We start from the raw sequence: 18,197 nt of genomic DNA, 5'->3' as shown, positions 1-18,197 counted from the left end.
AATAAGCGATTCCGGCACGGGTACGTCTCGAAATAGCCTGGAAATTAATCGTTCGAGCTTTGTGCGGCAAGATCGACTCTGTCGCACGTAACACAATGTGCGTGCTCATTTTGCTTGTCCCACTTTCAGACACGAAAGTGACGCCCAGGAGATCGCAAACTTGGCTGCGGATGCTCTCAACACTTCCATGGAGGCCCGGGCCATCGCCGAAGGCGCGCTCAGCACGCAAGACAAGACAGAGAGCGAGATATACCTTCTCAAGAACAGGTACCGGGACGATATAATAACGCACTTGTGCCTCATAGGCACCCTTCATTCTTTGCTTGTTTGTTTTGCCTCATCACTTGACCAAGGAGAACGGTTTGCCAGTTCTGTAATGTATCGAGGCGTCATGGGCTGGTCAGACAGATGGTTAAAAAGATGTTCAGTGACGCGACGCAGAGTGAAAGTTGCGTCTTTACTCTTCGTTGTATTCACTTGCCTCTTAGCAATAACTTGACCTGGGCTGAATGTGTAAGCCCTCATGCCGCGACGTATGCTGTGCGACTTGCGACGTCAGTACGTTGAGTACTCTGTGCTGTGCTACCGCAATCCTGTGTATGCTCATTCTGTCACCTTTAGTCCGCAAATTTTGCAGCAGGAAAAAAAATTCTAGGTTTCATGCCCTATAGTCGGCCAAGTAGTGTTACGCACGATACGTAGGGCGTCTTTGCACGTGTGATTTCACCTCTACTTCAGTGACCCGTGTGTCACATGACTACTTCGCTATCACCGGTGTTCATCACTCGGCGTACTGTACATCCCGCGTCGCGATACTTTAGATACCCTTGGTAATTGCATGTTGCGATCAGTTCGGCATAGGAATGAGACACACATGGTGCCGTTGTGATGCCTTTACTTTATTTACAACCGCAACTAGCGTGGTCGTAGAACGTTCCTGGTTACGCACGCGTGGATGATTTCAACATGCTTGATATCCAACGAAGCAATCAAAGCGGGCTTTTCCACAGAAGGCCTCTAATTGTGGAGAAGCCAGCTTTTGTGGGAATCTCTTTAGGGAGCTGTACTCGGGCATGAAGAGCGCGGCCTGTAGTCAGACAAGCATGCAACTCATTTCCTGACCTCTTCGGCGTGGTGTTTCCTGGTGTTGCCGCGTCGACCATGCGCGATTACCGAGAAGTAGTGACAACCGAAACATCTATATAAGCTGGTACACTGTGTTGTACACATCGGTTGCCACGACAACTTCGTTATGACGAGCTGTTAAATAGACGCTGCAACGCCGGGCGACGCCACGCCCAGAACATGCCTAAAATACGATACACGTGGCTGCCACTTATTATTACTCGTTCTTGGGCTAGAACATCAGTGAGCGCGAATTCGAAGACAAGGGTATCGATTCTCGTGTTCGAAATTCCGGTTACTGATTTTCGTTGTACAGCATGGATAGTGTTTGAGGCCCGTTGCAAGTACGACATACATACTTGGCTTGCATCATCATTGTTGAAGTACAATACTGCACGCAGAGCGATGTTATACCACTCGGGTCAAAACGATTATATTGCCGAGCTGAAATGCATAATTAGACGCCATAAAGACACAATGAGAAAAAGACGAAGCACACACAACGTTGACTTTCAAGTTTCAACCGAGCGGCTTAATTTCGAAGAAGGAAACATAATGTAGACCGAGCGCGCCTGCGTTTTGCGAACCCGGAATGCCGCTAAATGCTCGAAAAGGGAAGCGACCTACGTGAGAATGAACGCACAAGATGCAAGTCAACGTGTGTTTCGTCTTTCCTTGTGATCGCGTCTTCTCATGCCGTTTAACCAATCCGTTATTACTAACCAGCCCAACAAGCTACTCTATCGCGACTTGAAATGTCGCTGATGAATACAAGTACAGTCGGCCACAAAAGTTAACGGGACATGGTATTTGCGAAAAAAAAAAAAAAGCTGAATTCCCGTCAAGCCAGGGCTCATAGCCTCGAATTCAAAGATTCGGTCTATAATAGTTCTTGCAAGTTAGACAGGGATGCCTTAAATTTAAAGCCCCATGAACTAACAGACGCTAAATTCACATTGGTCATCGAATCTGTGCCGTGGAATCCGCGAAACGTTTTCCAAACCACGACCGTTTAAATTGCACTTCTCTTTTATAGAATAAAAATAGCAGGTTCACACCACTGTAGCATTATATACGTATGTAAAATTCTTTCAGCGCGCTATTCAGAAGAAAATTTTCACACGTTGTCTACTGTGCTGAAGCAGCGGATATTTGTAGTTTGCTTGTTTGTTTGTTCCCGCCTCTCATAAACTTATTGTGATGCGACCGCTTTTGGCGACTATATTCTGCACACAATACGGTAGAACCCCGCTGATACGTTTTTCACGGGACCGTAACAAAAAAAAAAATGTCACAGTTTCGCCCTAAGGGCGAAGCAATGAATGCGATAGCAACACAGCAATGCCATACGAAGTAAGGTGAGCGACCTTGGTAGCAATATGAATTGTAGTAAACATGAGCTGATTAAGTAAGCAGGTGTGCTGCGGCGTAATTAGACCGACATGAAGAGAGACTCGATGACCACGAGAAGGCGCGTGTGAAACGGTGGTGCTGATGAGAAGCGCTTCCCGTGGGCAGCGCGTGCGAAGGGACACACCTGTAGCGCTGCACTGCCGATCCGGGCAGCATTGCATGTGTAGCGTGCGTTGGAAAATGTGGCCCGACTATTACTAACTGAATGAACAAGCGTGGTGTGAGCGCGCACAAACAAGCATGAATAGATCACACTGAATGACTGCAGACAACGACTGTCAAAACGCTGGCAGCAAGCCCATACGCTGCAGCGGGCGAAGATACGTGCGGTCTATCGCTTCAACAGAAACTGAGTGGCGAATGCACAGTGCATAAAGGTCAGAGCCGTGTGGAGATAAGAGACGGTGCGGGCGAGCGACGAGCGCGGTTGTTGGCAGAGAAATGCCCCCCCCCCCCCCCCCCCCCCCCGCGCTTCCTCCGGCGCTGGCTTCCCGCTTCCTTGTTTGCTCGTGGGAGATTGAGTGCGTTCGCTCTCCGTGATAGCGCGCGTCCCCGCACGCTTCCGCTCGGGCATACGGCGCGCGGCGAAGATTTTATCTATACGGAACCTCACGGCGGCGGCGACGGCGACGCCGACGGCAGAAATCCGGTTGAAGTGTCCATATAATTGCTATCGCAATAAAATAATTTGACGTCACATCCGCTAAAAACAGAAGTGACGTCATTTTGTTCTCATAGGCGCGAAATTTGTTTTCGGAGGCCTGCCATTACAGCTGTATATTCAAATTCCCCGCCGATTCGACTTGATGGGCATTCCGAGCTTTCAGCGCGGAAAGCGTTGCAGGAAAAGGTCAGCCGTACGGGTGTCGAAATCGCATCGCTGCACAGAACATGCTTTCTTTGGAGGCCGACGAACGCTTTGGGCGTAGATTGCGTAGAGTACACGTCCTTTCGTCGGATGCCAAACCCGTCGGCCAGCGCTGTCGCACGAAAACAACTGAAGTAAACAAGTATCTGACGGTAGCAACTCACTACTTTTGACTGCACAGGTTAAGAAACAGCATACCTACCCGCGTAACCTAATTCAGACAAACGTCGACATGCAAAACAACACAGCATGTGAGGGGGGCGTACTGTAACAGTTGAACTTTACGAGCGTGCCTTTCCACGCACTCCAAGAGCTGCATTGCATTGCAGGCGATAGCGGCGTCAACGCCCGCCGGTATCAATGAGCGCTCTCACGGTGGGCGCTGAAAAAAGGTATTTATTGATAATGATCAAGTAAAATAGAGGTGTATCTGCTTTTGTCTCCATGCGTATATAAAATGGATTAGGAATTTTATTTTCGTTGAATGAATACAAATGCGTCTCGCTTTAAAAAAAAGCGCTTTTTTCTTTCCCAGCGTTTATTCGCTTCAAACATAGTCGCGCTTCAATCGCTGCTCCCACAACCACCCTTGCTGATGTCGGTGACAATTGGTTCTGAACCGCTTTTCGCCCGAAGCTTCGCGACCTATGTGGATCGACCTTGGCTATCCCTCCCCCCTCGCCGGTGCCTCGTGCGCAACGGAAGAAGGCGCGCTTCCTCCCTGCTTTTCTTTTGTTCGCGCGCGAGATTTAGACGCGATCGTCGGCTTCCCTGGCACGCTTGCACTTGCACATACAGCATACGGCGCGCGGCGACGGCGTTATCACCCTTGGACTTTATACGGAACATCTATGAGCCAAAACGAATTTTACGACCGCAACGCTTAATAGACACCACCTTTAGATAGCAAATACGGATCTCAAGCGCCAGACTTTTGCTGGCGGAAACCGTCATTACATCATAAGTGTCTCCCCCGGCACTTTGGGTGGCCAATGCCATCGTCAAGCAACCAAGCCAAGCGACATGAAAAGCTAAAATGGCCGCTCGGGCCGGCGCGGGGTGGCAGTTCGCAACGTATGATGCGGGAACGGTCCCACAGTTGCAACGTAACAGCGGGGTTACCAATGCAAATGCATTGGATTCTATGGGAGCTGTGCCGGGACCGGCCGGAAACGACTTAACAGCCGGGAAAACGCATCACCCGGGAACGTAACAGCGGTGTTCTACTGTAAAACAACGTATAGTTTGCTTTATCGCGGATTCTTCCAATAGCGCTCTTTAACGCTGTTCTTGCGATGGCACTGCTGGCTAGAATAATTCGCCCTAACTGATTCGCGGCAGCGTGCTACTTGTCAGCGCAAGTGATGCACCCGTGCTGAGGCCTCCGCTGTGTCGCCGTGTGCTCACGCAGGATGCGCGAGATCATGGACCTCATGCTGCGCACTAAGAAGATGGCCGAGGAGGCCAGGGAGGAAGTGCGCAAGGCGTACGACGATGCCCTGAGAGTCTTGTCGGATGCCTCGTCGGTGCAGATGCCGGAGATCGACACCGACGAGCTTTCCCGCAAGGCACAAGAAATCATCGACGAGGTATGTGTTGGCTTGGCTTGGCTTATCGCGTGTCTGGCGACGGCTCGGAATTGGGTCTTTTTGTATAGTTTGACAGTATACGTTTTAACGCATTAGCAGCGCACTTTTTCTGTACATCAGCCCGTGACGCGACCCTCACGGCTCTGTGGTTCAGAAGTCACTGCTGCCCCGAGATAATTTTCTGTCAGCCTCGGTTTCAGCCGCCTGCTTACCTGACCGTTGCACGTAGTTTATTCAATGTGCGATGGCACCGTAATTGTGCTGCACGACATCGTCGCCTCGGCCGAATGACCGTACGTGAATGCTACTTGGTCTTACTGCACGAACGTCGCGCAAGTTCAACCTGCATTTGCAGTGCAAGCCTAGTATAGAATGCAGGAGCGGACGTCACGTACTGCGTGACGTCATTCAGTGCCACACCTTTTTGAATTTCTCAGCCGTCTACGTCATTTCAGAGGCGTTATTTTAAGTCGCGCCTGCCTCCGTTGCAATTGAAGCACGGTGCTATGCTTTGAATCAAGAAAGCCTACGGCGCTCTGATGCTGAGCACGAGGTCACGGGCTCGATACCCTGCCGCGGAGGCCGCATTCAGACGGGGTAGAAATTTAAAACAAAAACGTTCGCGTACTTTGGTTTAGGACCACTTCAGAGAAACCCCGACCCACCGCGGTAGTCGATTAGCCATGGCGTTGCGCTGCCGAGCTCGACGTCGCGGAATTTCGGTCGCGGCAGCGGCGTGGCTCATAATCAGATCGCGCTTGTGGCGCGTAGAACCCCAGAATTTAATTAAGTTACATGACCCCAGGTGGTAAAATCTAAACCAGTGTTTCACTACGGCGTCCCTCGTGGCCCATACACTGCAGTTTCGGGACGTTAAACCCCGCAATCTAAAGAATCATTTTATTTCTTTTTGATTTTGTCGCGTAACGCTTTTACTTTGCCTCCATATGTTGCTTGTCGCCTGCAAATTCACTGGCTCGTTCCAGCGATGTCGAATGCTCAGAACACGGTGCGATTTAGGGAGACATATACCTTTTCACTTGAGACAAAAGGAAATTTTATATTTGTCGGGGATAATGTCCTCTTAAAAAAAAAAAAAAAAAAAAAAAAAAAAAAAAAACACGACAAGCTCGAAGGATGGTTAAAGAGCAGTTTTTCTGTGGCGGCAGTAAAATTTCACCCTGAAGAAAATTGAATTCATACAGCGGGGCGCGTGTATGAAAATGCGCTTTAATGTCACATTGCAGGACCAAACAAGATAGCAGACTTCGCCTCAGATTCGCACAGTCTCAGCCTTGCTCACGTACTTAGCGGGTCATCAGCGGGTTGGGAATTGCCCGCGCTTTTGTCACTATTTCTCACGTCTGCCCGGAATGCGGAAATCGGAAAGGAACACTCGACATTGGTCGTCACTATAACTTCGAACGCTTCTGTGACAGAACACGCTTTACATTGCCTTGTGGTTTCTGTGTGTACGTAAGTTCACGCTTAGGACACCGACTGCAGCCAGGAGCCAATGTGCCGGAGCCTGCAATATGAATCGTAAGCTACGAGGACTGAATTTGCTTCTTTTTCAAGAGACCACGGTGTGGCTTGTTCCACCATGCGAGAGTAAAATGTGCTCGAGTGGTAATATGTAGTGCGTGGCTCCTTCGAGCGACGTTGTAATAGAGTCAAGTATAGGCTCGACAGAGGTTCGGGGCAAAAGAAAAAGCCTCACTGTCTCCTGGACCGTCGCAGGCTGGTCGCATCCAAAAGGAAGCCGACGAGCTGCTGGCCAAGCACGCCGCCGTCCTGGAGAGGGTGGGACCGCAACGCGAGGAGGCCGAGGATCTCCTCGCCGAAGCACAACGCCAACAGCAGGTACGCGTGTTTCCTCACTGTTTCGGATGTTTGCGCAAGTGCGCACGGCAGTCTCACTGTAACTCCACGTGCAAGACTTTACTTCTTAAATGGCGGACAAATGCCCTGCAGTGTGTATAACAAGCAACCGCGCGTGGAGTTGAGTGCGCTTCGCTCTCGAGGCCGCATAGTTAGTAGTTCGTATTAAACTTGCAGTAGTACGGACAGGGTATGGGCAAAGGAACGAGCGCAAGAAACACGGCGATACGTTTCCAACTGACATTCAGTGAAAGATTAACGTGATATACCTAGGAAATGCCAAGATAGCATGCATGTGGTCAAGGAGCGTGTGCAAGGCATACCAGAGTTCTGTACCCGATAAGGACAATGACGCAAGTCTTCTTCATCCGAACGTATTTCGGCTGTTTCGATTATTTCCCGCGTGTACTTGTCCCCGTTATACGGGAAATAATGGTGCGATTATCAAAAGACAGCGATCACTTGCAGCTGCTGCAGTAACGTGGCAGGTTTCTATTGTCATTCGTAGAGCACTTGTGTTGTTCAGTCTTGTCCGTATGCTTTTCTTCGCTCTTTTAATTTTACTATCTACCTTGAACCAACTAGCCCAGCAGCAAGCTTTGTTACGCCCCTGCCTGCTTTGCGAACTAGATTACCGTGCGTTCTTAGCCGGCCGTACGTCTAGGCATTGTCCCGCCTGACCTACGTAATTTCTATCGCATCTCTGTATATATTGTGTTAACTTTCCAATAAACGTATGTTGTGTTTGTTGTACTTGTTCCTTTGATTTCGTACTGTCCGTAGCGCGCGTTTACAAGTTAGCGTAAACAGGATTACAAAAGACAAAGTGCGGAACGGTGGCGTTGCGATAGCTCGCGTAAACGTAAATTCCTCGCGGAACGCAATTCACAAGTTCGCTGCGGCCGGAGTCCAAAACTCAGTTTAGAACTTTGGAACTCGATTAGCGGGCGTGTTATCACCTCAGTCGCAAGAACGATTCTTCTTCAATCACGCCAGTCTTGAAACTTATTCTTTTCAAAGTAAATCTGCTGCGGTTTTACAATCGACAAAAAAGGCGACGCGGTAACGGGTCGACGCGAGTGACGACGCAACGCAAAAGCAGTTGTCGTCGAACAGTTGAACACAAACAAGCACTGAGTGGCTCGCGAAGCAATCAGAACCAAGAAAACGAGAAGAAGCAGAGTGGAGTTCAGGAGACTCGCTTATATACGTCGAGGCACAGTATCTCGAGCGCCCGCAGAAAATGATCACAGCTAGGTAAAAAGCAAATACAAAATTTTAGAGAGTTTTACCGAATATGTGGTTTCAAAAGCAATCTGGTTGCGTCTAGCTCCTGGACTCTGCAATGCCGCCACCTCTATATTTCTTGCGTGCGCAAGCCGCAAGGAGTCGCCAATGGCTCTCGAACTGCCAGCGTTCGTGCTTTAAAAGTTCCCTTGGCCTCCGCCCTGACTTAGCGCGCAGAAGAGAGCCCTATTGCGTCCGTTCCGTGAAACTTGTCCATTCTTGTCTATTCCAGATTTTAAACACTCAGCTTTTCGAAGCGCCGTCACACATATCTTGCGCCGTTCACAGCCGAGTAAAGTCGTCTTTGAACGACATTGTCTACTGTCCCAGCGGGGCACGTCCACTACCCGTCATAGTTCATTCGTAGCATGATGGCCCAGAGAGTGTCAAAGAGAGAGCGAGAGGAAAATGGTGGAACCCACCGCGCTGTGCGACAACTGTTAGCACTAGGGTCGGCATTAACAAAAATGTGCTTGCACTGTATAGAACTGTTTGAAATAGCAAACGCTGTCCAATCGTGTTGCAGGGCAGATTATTAGCAAAGGGGACTGGCCAATGGGGAAAAAAGCACTTACGAACAAAAAGCTTCGCGAATGTAGCCCCAGTTCGTTACTTTCCGAAGTGATCTTGCGACCGTTTCAGGGACGGTGCAATGCGGACGTCGCACCTATAGGAAAGCGTCGTTCTGCACTTCAAACGCGTAACGCACACGTTGGCTGCTCGAACGAAGTAGTCGGACACCTCTCTTGATGTGGTCGTCCGGGAGCGCAATCGCGGTAAGAGAGATGTTCTACAGTGCGCTTTCCCACGCAACGCATAGCGGCACATCCTGAAAGGACGGTTGTGGGAACGCACACAAAGAGACTTTTTTGCCGCAGCAATGAAAGATGTGCACGCGAACAGGCTGCTTCGACGCATTGTGCTGTAGTGGTGTGTGCACACTTATGTGTGCCGTCAGTGAACAACGAGAATAGGATCAATGGACTGCCGCACACCACTGCCATGCCGTTAATGTCAACCTATTTCTGTACGCCTGGCATATACGATACAGATAGACGAGGACAGAAGAATCAGCGGGCATCGGTAGCACAGTTTCAACACGGAACGCTCTTATTGGACGACTATGGCCATACTATTGTGGGTATTCGCCGTGGGCCTAAGCTTATACGCCTTCCAAGGATGCCATGTTCTTTTAGCTATAGTTGTTCTCTGCTATACCACTCGTTCATACAATAAAAGGCCGTCTGAAGTGAGACTATATAGCTGCCCTGTCCGGAGGAGTTTTTGTTTTCATGGTTGCAATGGCGCAGAAGTTCGATAACCGTGCGAGAGCACGGTGCTGCACCCAAAACGGTCACCTGACTTCATGCTTGAGTATATAATTTATTTACATTTTTTTTTGCTTCAATAGCAAAGAGCGCTATAGCGGAGCATAGGTAAGACTGCGTGTAGAGTGCCTATACCAAGAACACAGAAGCTAAAATAAACTCTGGTATTGATAATGAAGAAATACCCGTATTTCAGCCCTTCACTTATAGGGGGCTGCCAAAGGTCGCTACGCACCGAGCCCACATACCGAAGGAATGTAAATGTTACTTTCGGCGGCTTATGTTATTTGAATGATGGCGCGCAGCAAGGCGCAATTGAAGTGCGAATATGACTATGTAGAGAGGAAGTAGTGACATGAGCGTCCTCTCATTCGCCAGACAACGTTAAGATGGTGACACGTTAGCGTTGCAGCGTGCATCGCGCAACTTAGAATAGCACAGGTCCCAGAGTGACTGCCAGTTTCTCCTCTTTTTTTTTTTTTTTACCTCCCTCCTGTACCCGCATTCCTTTAGATCACCGACGGACTGCTGGCTGAGGTGGACACGGCGTTCGCTAAAGCGAAGGAGGCGGCCGCCGAGGGCGAAAGGATTCTCGAGGAAGCCCAGAACACGCTCAAGGTGCTCAGAGGTACGTTCTTCGCAATGAATCGGTGTTAAAATAAAGTGCCAACTAAGTCTAGCGGCTTATTTATTATTATTTTGACGCGCCAGGCCAACGTAGGCCGCTCTTTTGCATTTGGATTCCAGCTGTCGCTGTTTTACCAAGTAAAAATAATATGCGGAGATTGACTATACCCGAGAACGCGCATTGTGAGGCGAGGCTTACACGTCCAAATGCGTTCCGTGCGGTCAGACCTCACTAGCCGCTTTTACATGAACGCGACAGTTGCGCGTCGCATCATAATTCTGGCACATCGCACTCATGTAAATGAGGACGATGCGCTCAGCCTTAGTGCGCCAGCCGGGGGTAGACTGAGAAGTCACCTTTCATGAATTCATTGCCTGGGATCAATGGGGAGAGAGCGAAAGCAAGGCGTCTGGCGTTTGCTTTCCTCCAATCAGATGCCCCAGATGTGGTTGCTAAATACAGACGCGAGCATATTTCGAACGTCATCACGCGAGCGTTGATGTTGAGGGTGTGCCTGCGATGCTCCAATGTCGTATCCGTGTAAGCGCGGCTAGCGAGGCGTCACCATTGACCATGAATAGTGGCGACGTTGAGCGAAGTGGATCGAATGCGTTTCGACGTCAACCGAAGCTTTGCCACGGCGATGAGCTGACGGCGGTGTCGAATCGCGCAGAGTTCGACGAGAACGTCAAAGCGAGCAAGGACAAAGCGTCGGCGGCGCTGGAACGCGTGCCGGAGATCCAGGCGCTCATCGAGGAGGCCGAGAACAAGACCCGGGACGCCCGGGGCGCGCTCAAGGACGCCGAGGCCGACGCCAACGCTGCCAGCGACATCGCAAAGGAGGCGCAGAGGATCGCCGAACAGGCGTCGAAGGTACATTCCGCCGCCTTCTTCGTTCGAGCCTGTGACCTCGCTGCGGGTTTTGGTGCGTGAATACAGCAGGCGCGTGTGTCGTGCGCATGCAGGAACACGCGCGTTACGATGTGCCACAGGCCAACGAGCTCTCTCTCGCCCGCGATGCGAGACGCGACGAGTTGCGAATCGGTGGTCCGTATATATGCTGCCGCACCTGTGTAGCACAAGTCTTGTTGGGAGGAGAAATTGCATAATAGGCTCTTGTTAGCCTTTCTTTAAACAGCGGAGCTGTTTAAGCCGGCCGTTCGTCCCTGATTCGCGAAGAGAAAATGTGGGCCGATTTTGGAGGTTGTGCAGAAAGGGTCCAATCGCAATGGCACATACCCCTGTGAACTAGCGAAGCTGATCCTGGTTAAGTCTAGATAAGCATGGTTGGGACTACTTAAACTTAGTCAGTCATCGATAGCCAATCGATAGCCAATAAATAGCTGATCGATAATCGATCAATAATAAATAAATTCCTGAAAATGCTGCGGATCACTTGGTAGTGCTTAGCCTAGCCCAAATACGCGGCCAATACCTTGCGATAGGCAATCGATAGCAAATCAATATCTAATCGATAATTGTTCAATAATCAATAAATTCCGGAAAATGCTGGGGATGAGTTGGTAGTGCTTAGCCTAGCCCAAAAGCCATGACTAGCTAGGTGCCAATCAGCTCCGCTGTCTGTTCAGCATTGGCCTCCAGTGCTAGCTACGCTAATTTTTGTATCTGTGATAGTTGCCAATGTTTCTTTAGTTGCCAATGTAAGCGGCGGTCTTCCAGAAGCGAAAGACATCGGCAAAGAAGTCGCAACTGAAACTTTATCTGCGGTTGTTTCGCAGACACAAGCGAGTTACTTTTTCGCGCGTGACTGGTGTACTGTCTTCGTTTCGCAGGACGCGATCAATGTGCGTGATGAAGCGGACAACGCTAAGACGTCGGCGCGCCAGTTGGGAGACGAAGCCGAGGACCTGGCGCGCAAAGTCGAGGACACTGATGCGCGCATGCGCCAATTCGAGGAGCAGGCCCGTGGGGACGAGGCACTCGCTAAGGAGGTGAGTGCCTCTGTACAAGAGCCCAACCCCCTATTAATAACATCAATTGCGTGGCATGTAGTTGAGCCGTCTATGCACCATTATGGTGCATCACGTGCCGACTGTGTATGCGAGGGGGGAAGGCACGTTGCTGGCAGATGCACCGGAAAAACAGGCAATGTGCCCCTGGTATTCCTTTTTCCCCACACAACATCCGGGCCTATGCACTCGCTGCATTGCATCGTATATTAGTGTTTATGCTTTATTTGCGTTACTGTCGTGTGCCTGGTATTGCACGACTCTAAACAGCCGACCAGTGCAACTCACTACGCATTGACATAAGTGTGCTACGCGCACTGAATGAACATAGGTCACACGTCTTTATAAAGTGTTTACCAGCTGTCCGAAAACAAACACAAGTGCATAAGAACGAGGACCAGTGAATGTCGCTTAATTCAGTGTACCTTTGCATGGTGCGTTTCTTTTTCCGACCTGCTGTCACATTAAATGTTACTGAGAATGCTTTTAATGCTCACATTTTTATCGTATATTGACACTTCTAGTGTTTACCCAGAAAAAAAGAAGACTTTTCCACACTTTTTAACATTTCATCGTGCCCTATACTGCGCAGGCCCTGGAAAAAGCCAACGAAGCCAGGACAGGTGCGAAGCAGGCCTCGGACAAAGTCAGAGCTGCGCTGGCCACGGTCAACGAAATCCTCAGGGCCCTAGGTATGTGCTGCGAACTGTGGGCTCGTATCATATTCTTTTACCTCTAGGCCCATGTCATGCTTATACCGAGGCACACAAGACGCTCTGTCAAACCGATCTTTTCGCAGCTAGCTATGCCCTTCTGTCTGTTTTCGAGGTCGGTGATGCTGCGGGTCGTTCGCTCCGAACGGTAATAGCTCCAACCATTTCTTGATTTGACATGTGTCTTCCTTTCTCTCTCCTCGCCCACTCATATCTCTCTGCCTATGCGTCCCCACACCAGAGAGACAGCCACAAGCGACATACGTCTGCCACCCTCCTTTTCTTTCTTCCCTAAGCCCCATTCAACCCAACAAGAATTACTTTACACTGGTGCAAAGCTGAGCCGCTTTAGCTGTCGCTTCCCACAGCAAACACTCAGGGCTCGTATTGTTGGTAATAGAAGACGCGAGCCAATCGTAAACTTGGACGTATTATTAGCGGGAGAGGCCGCCCAATGGCAAGCAGCAGTTACGAACCAGAGGTTCGTGAATTGGGCCCCAGGGCCCGTATTCGCAAAACCTTAGTGTAAAAGCCATTCGGCATTGGTCATCGCCGCGTCGATCGCTGTCGTGAGGCGCTCGCCAGAACGACGGCCACTCATGATAACTATCCTCGTGATAACGAGATCATCCCCGCGGTGAGCGTACAATTTCGGATGGTACTTAGACAAAGAAGTTTTTGACCGCACGTGGCCGTACATCGAATTCGCGGAGCTCTGCACATGGGTAAGGGCGGTTCATACTTGACCAGTGCTCCTGTGCTGACCATGCAGTCAGGATAACCGACGTGATCCGAGACGATGGCCAATCATGAACCGTTCTTAAAAATAAAAACTTAAATTATGGGGTTTTACGTGCCAAAACCACGATATGATTATGAGGCACGCCGTAGTAGGGGACTCCGGAAATTTGGACCACCTGGGGTTCTTTAACGTGCACCTAAATCTAAGTACACGGGTGTTTTCGCATTTCGCCCCCATCGAAATGCGGCCGCCGTGGTCGGGATTCGACCCCGCGACCTCGTGCCCAGCAGCCCAACACCATAGCCACTGAGCAACCACGGCGGGTAACCGTTCTTTAGTGTGAAAAGCTTTGTCAATTTGACCGGCAGATTCCCACTTAAAGCGTCTTCTCGGCAAAACCTAGAAGCTTCTTCTTCTTCATCTCTTCGGCAGCGACGGCAATGAAGACGACACGCGAGAGCTCGTATGCCTTCTTCCTTCTGTTCGCCCGCGTGTTCCTACCACTATGATTTCCTAAAATCTAGTACCGAAAAAGGTGACCAAGTCTTACGGAAAGATTGTGCATTATGGTAGCACCTATACCGTGTTCACTTTAATGCAGGTCGAATTAGGCAATCCAATTAATGATTGCCCGCAGTCTAAGTAGTTCGTGATCGTGGTTGGGGTTTGAATGCACGGCTCTAAACACGATCCCACATACAGAATAATGCGTCGTTATCCTGGGTGTGTGCGTGCGTAACTTTGTGACGTTAAACCAAACCATTCGGTCAGCCAGCCAATCACTCCATCAAAAGTCTCAGCCACAGTTGTGCGCCGCTCGTAAAAGCTTCGCAGCGATGTCACGTGACGCTTTTTGGACACCTCTCCGCTCTTTCATCTACACTCCGAATTCATATTAGGATGCCAGCATACAACGGCGCGACCGAGCCGTGGTTGCACCACCAAGCGGTCTTAGGCGGTAAAACGAGAGGAAGAGGATCCCTATACGGGGGATCCCTATACGTGGTATTGAAGCGCAAACAAAAACATATGCAGACTAGTTTAACTAGTATGCGCTTGTTGTGTCTCGGTTTTCTGTGTGTGTCTTTGTTTGGGCTTCAATGCCACGGATATTATACTACCACCTAGCCCAGCTGTCCACACTTCTGCAGATGACAGTTTTCAACGCTGTCTCGAGAGTGCCTGTATCGGTCGCACAGTGTGCGCTCAACACTTTTTTTGCTCTTTCTGCGCAGCGAACGTGGACAGCGTGGACCCAGGCCGGCTCGACCAGCTGGAGCGACGCCTGATGGAGGCTGAGCGCGAGGCGGAGAAGGCCAAGCTCGACGAGCGGCTGGAAGAGCTGCGCACCGCGCGCCAGCAGCAGCAGGGCTGGATGCACGACTACGAGGCACAGATCGAGCAGCTCAAGAGGGACGTGGCCAACGTGAAGGACATCAGCGACTCGCTGCCCAACCGCTGCTTCCGGCGCATCAAGCTCGAGCCCTGAGTTCATCGGACAGGCACGCGGTGGTGCCCCCGTATAACAGCGGGAGGAGCGGTGAAAGGAGGGACCCCAGTGGGAGAGAAGGACAGGAGAGGAAGGAGCCAACCTTCACGATGAAAGCGGTAGGACAGAGCTGGCGAGAACGACGACAGACTCCGCCGAAGGGACGTCGTCGGGGAAAATAGTTTGTGGCGGCGGAACGGCATCTGGAGAGGTTCTCGAAATGCATTAGGGAAGAGACATTCGTAGCGATTCGTATGGTCGTTTTGAAACGGACCGCATGTGCGTTGTATGTGTTTCTTGTCTGTTCTTTGTTTTTACTTGTTTTCACCGCAAACAAAGAAAAACAAAAGGAGCTGTCACGTACATACGTGGACGTCATGTCTGCGTTTAGTATGCATTTCTCTCTCGCCCCGTCTAACGTATGCAACGGAACTTGGTAGTCCAACGCTGTAGCTCCCTCCGTTATTGTGTGTCATTGTGACAGCTAATATTGGCAGTCCTCTTAGCGAGACTGCGTACGATCGGCATTGGGAAATCTCGTCGTTTGGAAAAGAAAAACTGGAAATGCGCTCTTCATTTCATGGTTTCTGGGGACCAATGACGAAGGAGCTTCGTCAAGCTCTGACGCAATGTGGGGATACAAAGTCGAAAAGCACCACGAAGTGCATTATCAAGTTGGGTGTCTTTTTCTTTTCATTTATAATGAGAAAATATCATGAGATAGCTGCGAAATCGATAATTTTAAACCTTGTTTCTATACGTGAACGAGGATGCGTGCAAAAAGAGCCTAACAATAATCACTGTCTACTGGTAACCTTTTACTAGAAAAACAGTGCTCTTCATGATGGCTTGCATGTCTAGCCTACGCCAGCGAGAAGAGAACGAGGTCCACCGCTGATAGTCATTGTTGGTTACCTCGTCAAGGGAGGAATTAGCGTCATTATTGCCACTGATATAGAAAACACAAAGAAGTGTCCTTACTTAACGGAAACGGCGTTTTGGAAAGATAGGCGCTGCCGGGCAACGAACAGGGTGGAAGGATGCCATAATGAGTCAGAAAATGATTTTTTTTCCAGCATTACGTGATCAAACAGGTCAAGGAAGCTAACGGATCTGGATTATGTTGTCCTCTTCCCTAATAGTTTCACACTGCAGTGCTGTGAAAAGTCTTACTCTAAGCAAAAATTATTCGCACATATAATCAACTTTCGACCAGACAGGCTACGCTCCCTGCCTCGTTCACCAAAACACCGCTTACTGATCTGCTATGAATGTGGGTGGTCAAAAAGGAGTTCGTCAGTTACATCACCTTCAAAGATATATTGTATATCTACTTATTTCTTATTCCCAGGTCACAAGCAAAAAGAAAAAAATGCATATAGAACATCCCATTTCACTCAATCACATGACTGTGTTTCATATGTGCCTTTCTCTACACTGCGGCGAACGAGCTATTCAGGTCCGTGAGGAATATACATCTTGGAAGTATTTCTGTGAAGTAATGCCGCGGACGAGGTAGCCTAGAGTCCGGTTTCTCCTAGGTGGAGCGTATATCATGCTTAAATGCTGTGTATGGGAAAAAAAACACCTCTTGCGACCTTAAAGTCCTCCGTTGTTCATTCGTCGCAAGTCGCTTAGTCAACAATCGACGCGAACCACGAGGCGTATAGAGCGCGAGCTTCACCCAGGCTCCGCCCATAGTCGTACGTGCTAGCAGTACTAACAATCTCGAGTGGATGCATTTTCGCCTCATTTCAGAAACTGAATTTGAAGGATTTAAGTTATTGCAGTCGTCCTCCGCGAGAGCTGTGCATAATCACATTTCAAACTATGCTTACCCTGCACCCTGTACACGTCGTATCCATATCGTGCGAGGAACGACGCTTTCCTACGACGAACTCCGCCGCGCGCAAAAAAAAAGGGCGCTGCTCTTCAACGTGACAAGCTGCAATAAAACCACCACTTTGTTATTACTCTCTGCTTGGGCAGGCGAACATCATGTGTACAGAGTGCAATAGTATACTAAGAGATTGTAGGATGCATCTCATTTTCTTTGTTTGTTCTCTGCATTTTGTATAACCTTTCGGACATATTACGATTAATTTTGTTTTTGTGACTTGTTACTCAAAAAAAAAGAAGTCATTGTAAGAGATCAAAAAGTACTGGTTGTTTTGAGACTGCCACTGTGTGCTAAATGCCAAACTGAAACCAGTGCCAAAGAGTATGTCCCTTAATTTTTTTTTCTCGTCATGTGTGCATTTAATAAAGAGCAATTAAACCCGTTGTTTTGTACATGTGTTGTTTCTATCATTGAAGCTGCCGATTAATTTGCAAAGCCAGCGGCAGTTCCTCGGGAAAGCCTTCATGCGCTGGTGATGGTCAAGCGTGAACCCAAGCACCACCTGTTGCTGCCGTAGCACGAGGTCACGATTTCGATTTGCGGCTACCGTGAGCGCATTTCGATGGGACGCGGAATGAAAAAAAAAGAATCAGTGGCGAATTAGCATTAAATGCGAAAGAAATGTGTTGCACTGTGTCGGCACCTCCTTGCAGTTACGGATCCGCGGTTTAAATCGCGTTCAACACATCGCAAAGGGTTCTTTCAGGTGCTCAATCTTCGAGAAGTGAAGTGCAAGTGACGGTTGGTCCGTCGGCTGGAATTGTCGCAACAACTGTACACTCCCAGTTTGCTTAAGTGGCGCCGCATTTCACTGCCTCAATCGCTATGGCAAAGGAACCGCTGAGCCTGTTGTATTCGGAGGATTGAACCCAATTCAGCTCATGGAGTCAGGGATCATAAGAAAAAGAAAGGAAAAGATACAGCACTAGATGGAGAGACAAAAATTGGGTGCTGAAGGTCAGAATAAAACTGCAGGACAGGAGACGCACATAACTGCGCGAATACGAAGAGGTTACGAAAACGCAATACTCTATATAAGATAATGCAGTATGTGCGATCGGGTTACAATAAAACGTCAAATGTAAATTAAAAAGGAAGGAAAATAACGAAATATAAAGGATCGCTGCGTGGCGGCCTTTTAAATATGCCGTCGCCTGAAAACTCAGCACCCAAAGATGAGAACCATGCTAGTGAGGAAACTAAATTACGTATCGCACTTTTTTTTGGGAAGCGTCATTCTTTCTCAATAAAGCGTAGAGAAATC

The 18,197-nt window shown here is 49.3% G+C and overlaps 1 protein-coding gene across 1 annotated transcript in view; it reads left to right on the top strand.

Annotated features, from left to right (window-relative positions):
* LOC119434728 (laminin subunit gamma-1) overlaps window positions 1-17,316 on the top strand; it is a gene marked incomplete at its 5' end in the record, with an annotated part of 33,141 nt that extends 15,825 nt beyond the window's left edge. The window contains 8 exons of the mRNA XM_037701808.2: window positions 130-267; window positions 4,818-4,995; window positions 6,736-6,858; window positions 10,005-10,119; window positions 10,793-10,992; window positions 11,913-12,071; window positions 12,682-12,781; window positions 14,780-17,316. Of these exons, the coding sequence (XP_037557736.1) occupies window positions 130-267; window positions 4,818-4,995; window positions 6,736-6,858; window positions 10,005-10,119; window positions 10,793-10,992; window positions 11,913-12,071; window positions 12,682-12,781; window positions 14,780-15,033 (1,267 nt within the window). The remainder of the gene's footprint in view (window positions 1-129; window positions 268-4,817; window positions 4,996-6,735; window positions 6,859-10,004; window positions 10,120-10,792; window positions 10,993-11,912; window positions 12,072-12,681; window positions 12,782-14,779) is intronic.
* Between the last annotated feature and the right edge of the window lie 881 nt (window positions 17,317-18,197).

Source organism: Dermacentor silvarum, unplaced genomic scaffold (assembly GCF_013339745.2).
Source record: "Dermacentor silvarum isolate Dsil-2018 unplaced genomic scaffold, BIME_Dsil_1.4 Seq204, whole genome shotgun sequence".
Classification (NCBI taxonomy): Eukaryota; Metazoa; Arthropoda; class Arachnida; order Ixodida; family Ixodidae; genus Dermacentor; species Dermacentor silvarum.
The sequence above is the reverse complement of the archived record's forward strand: the minus strand, read 5'-3'. Positions and strand labels throughout refer to the sequence as shown.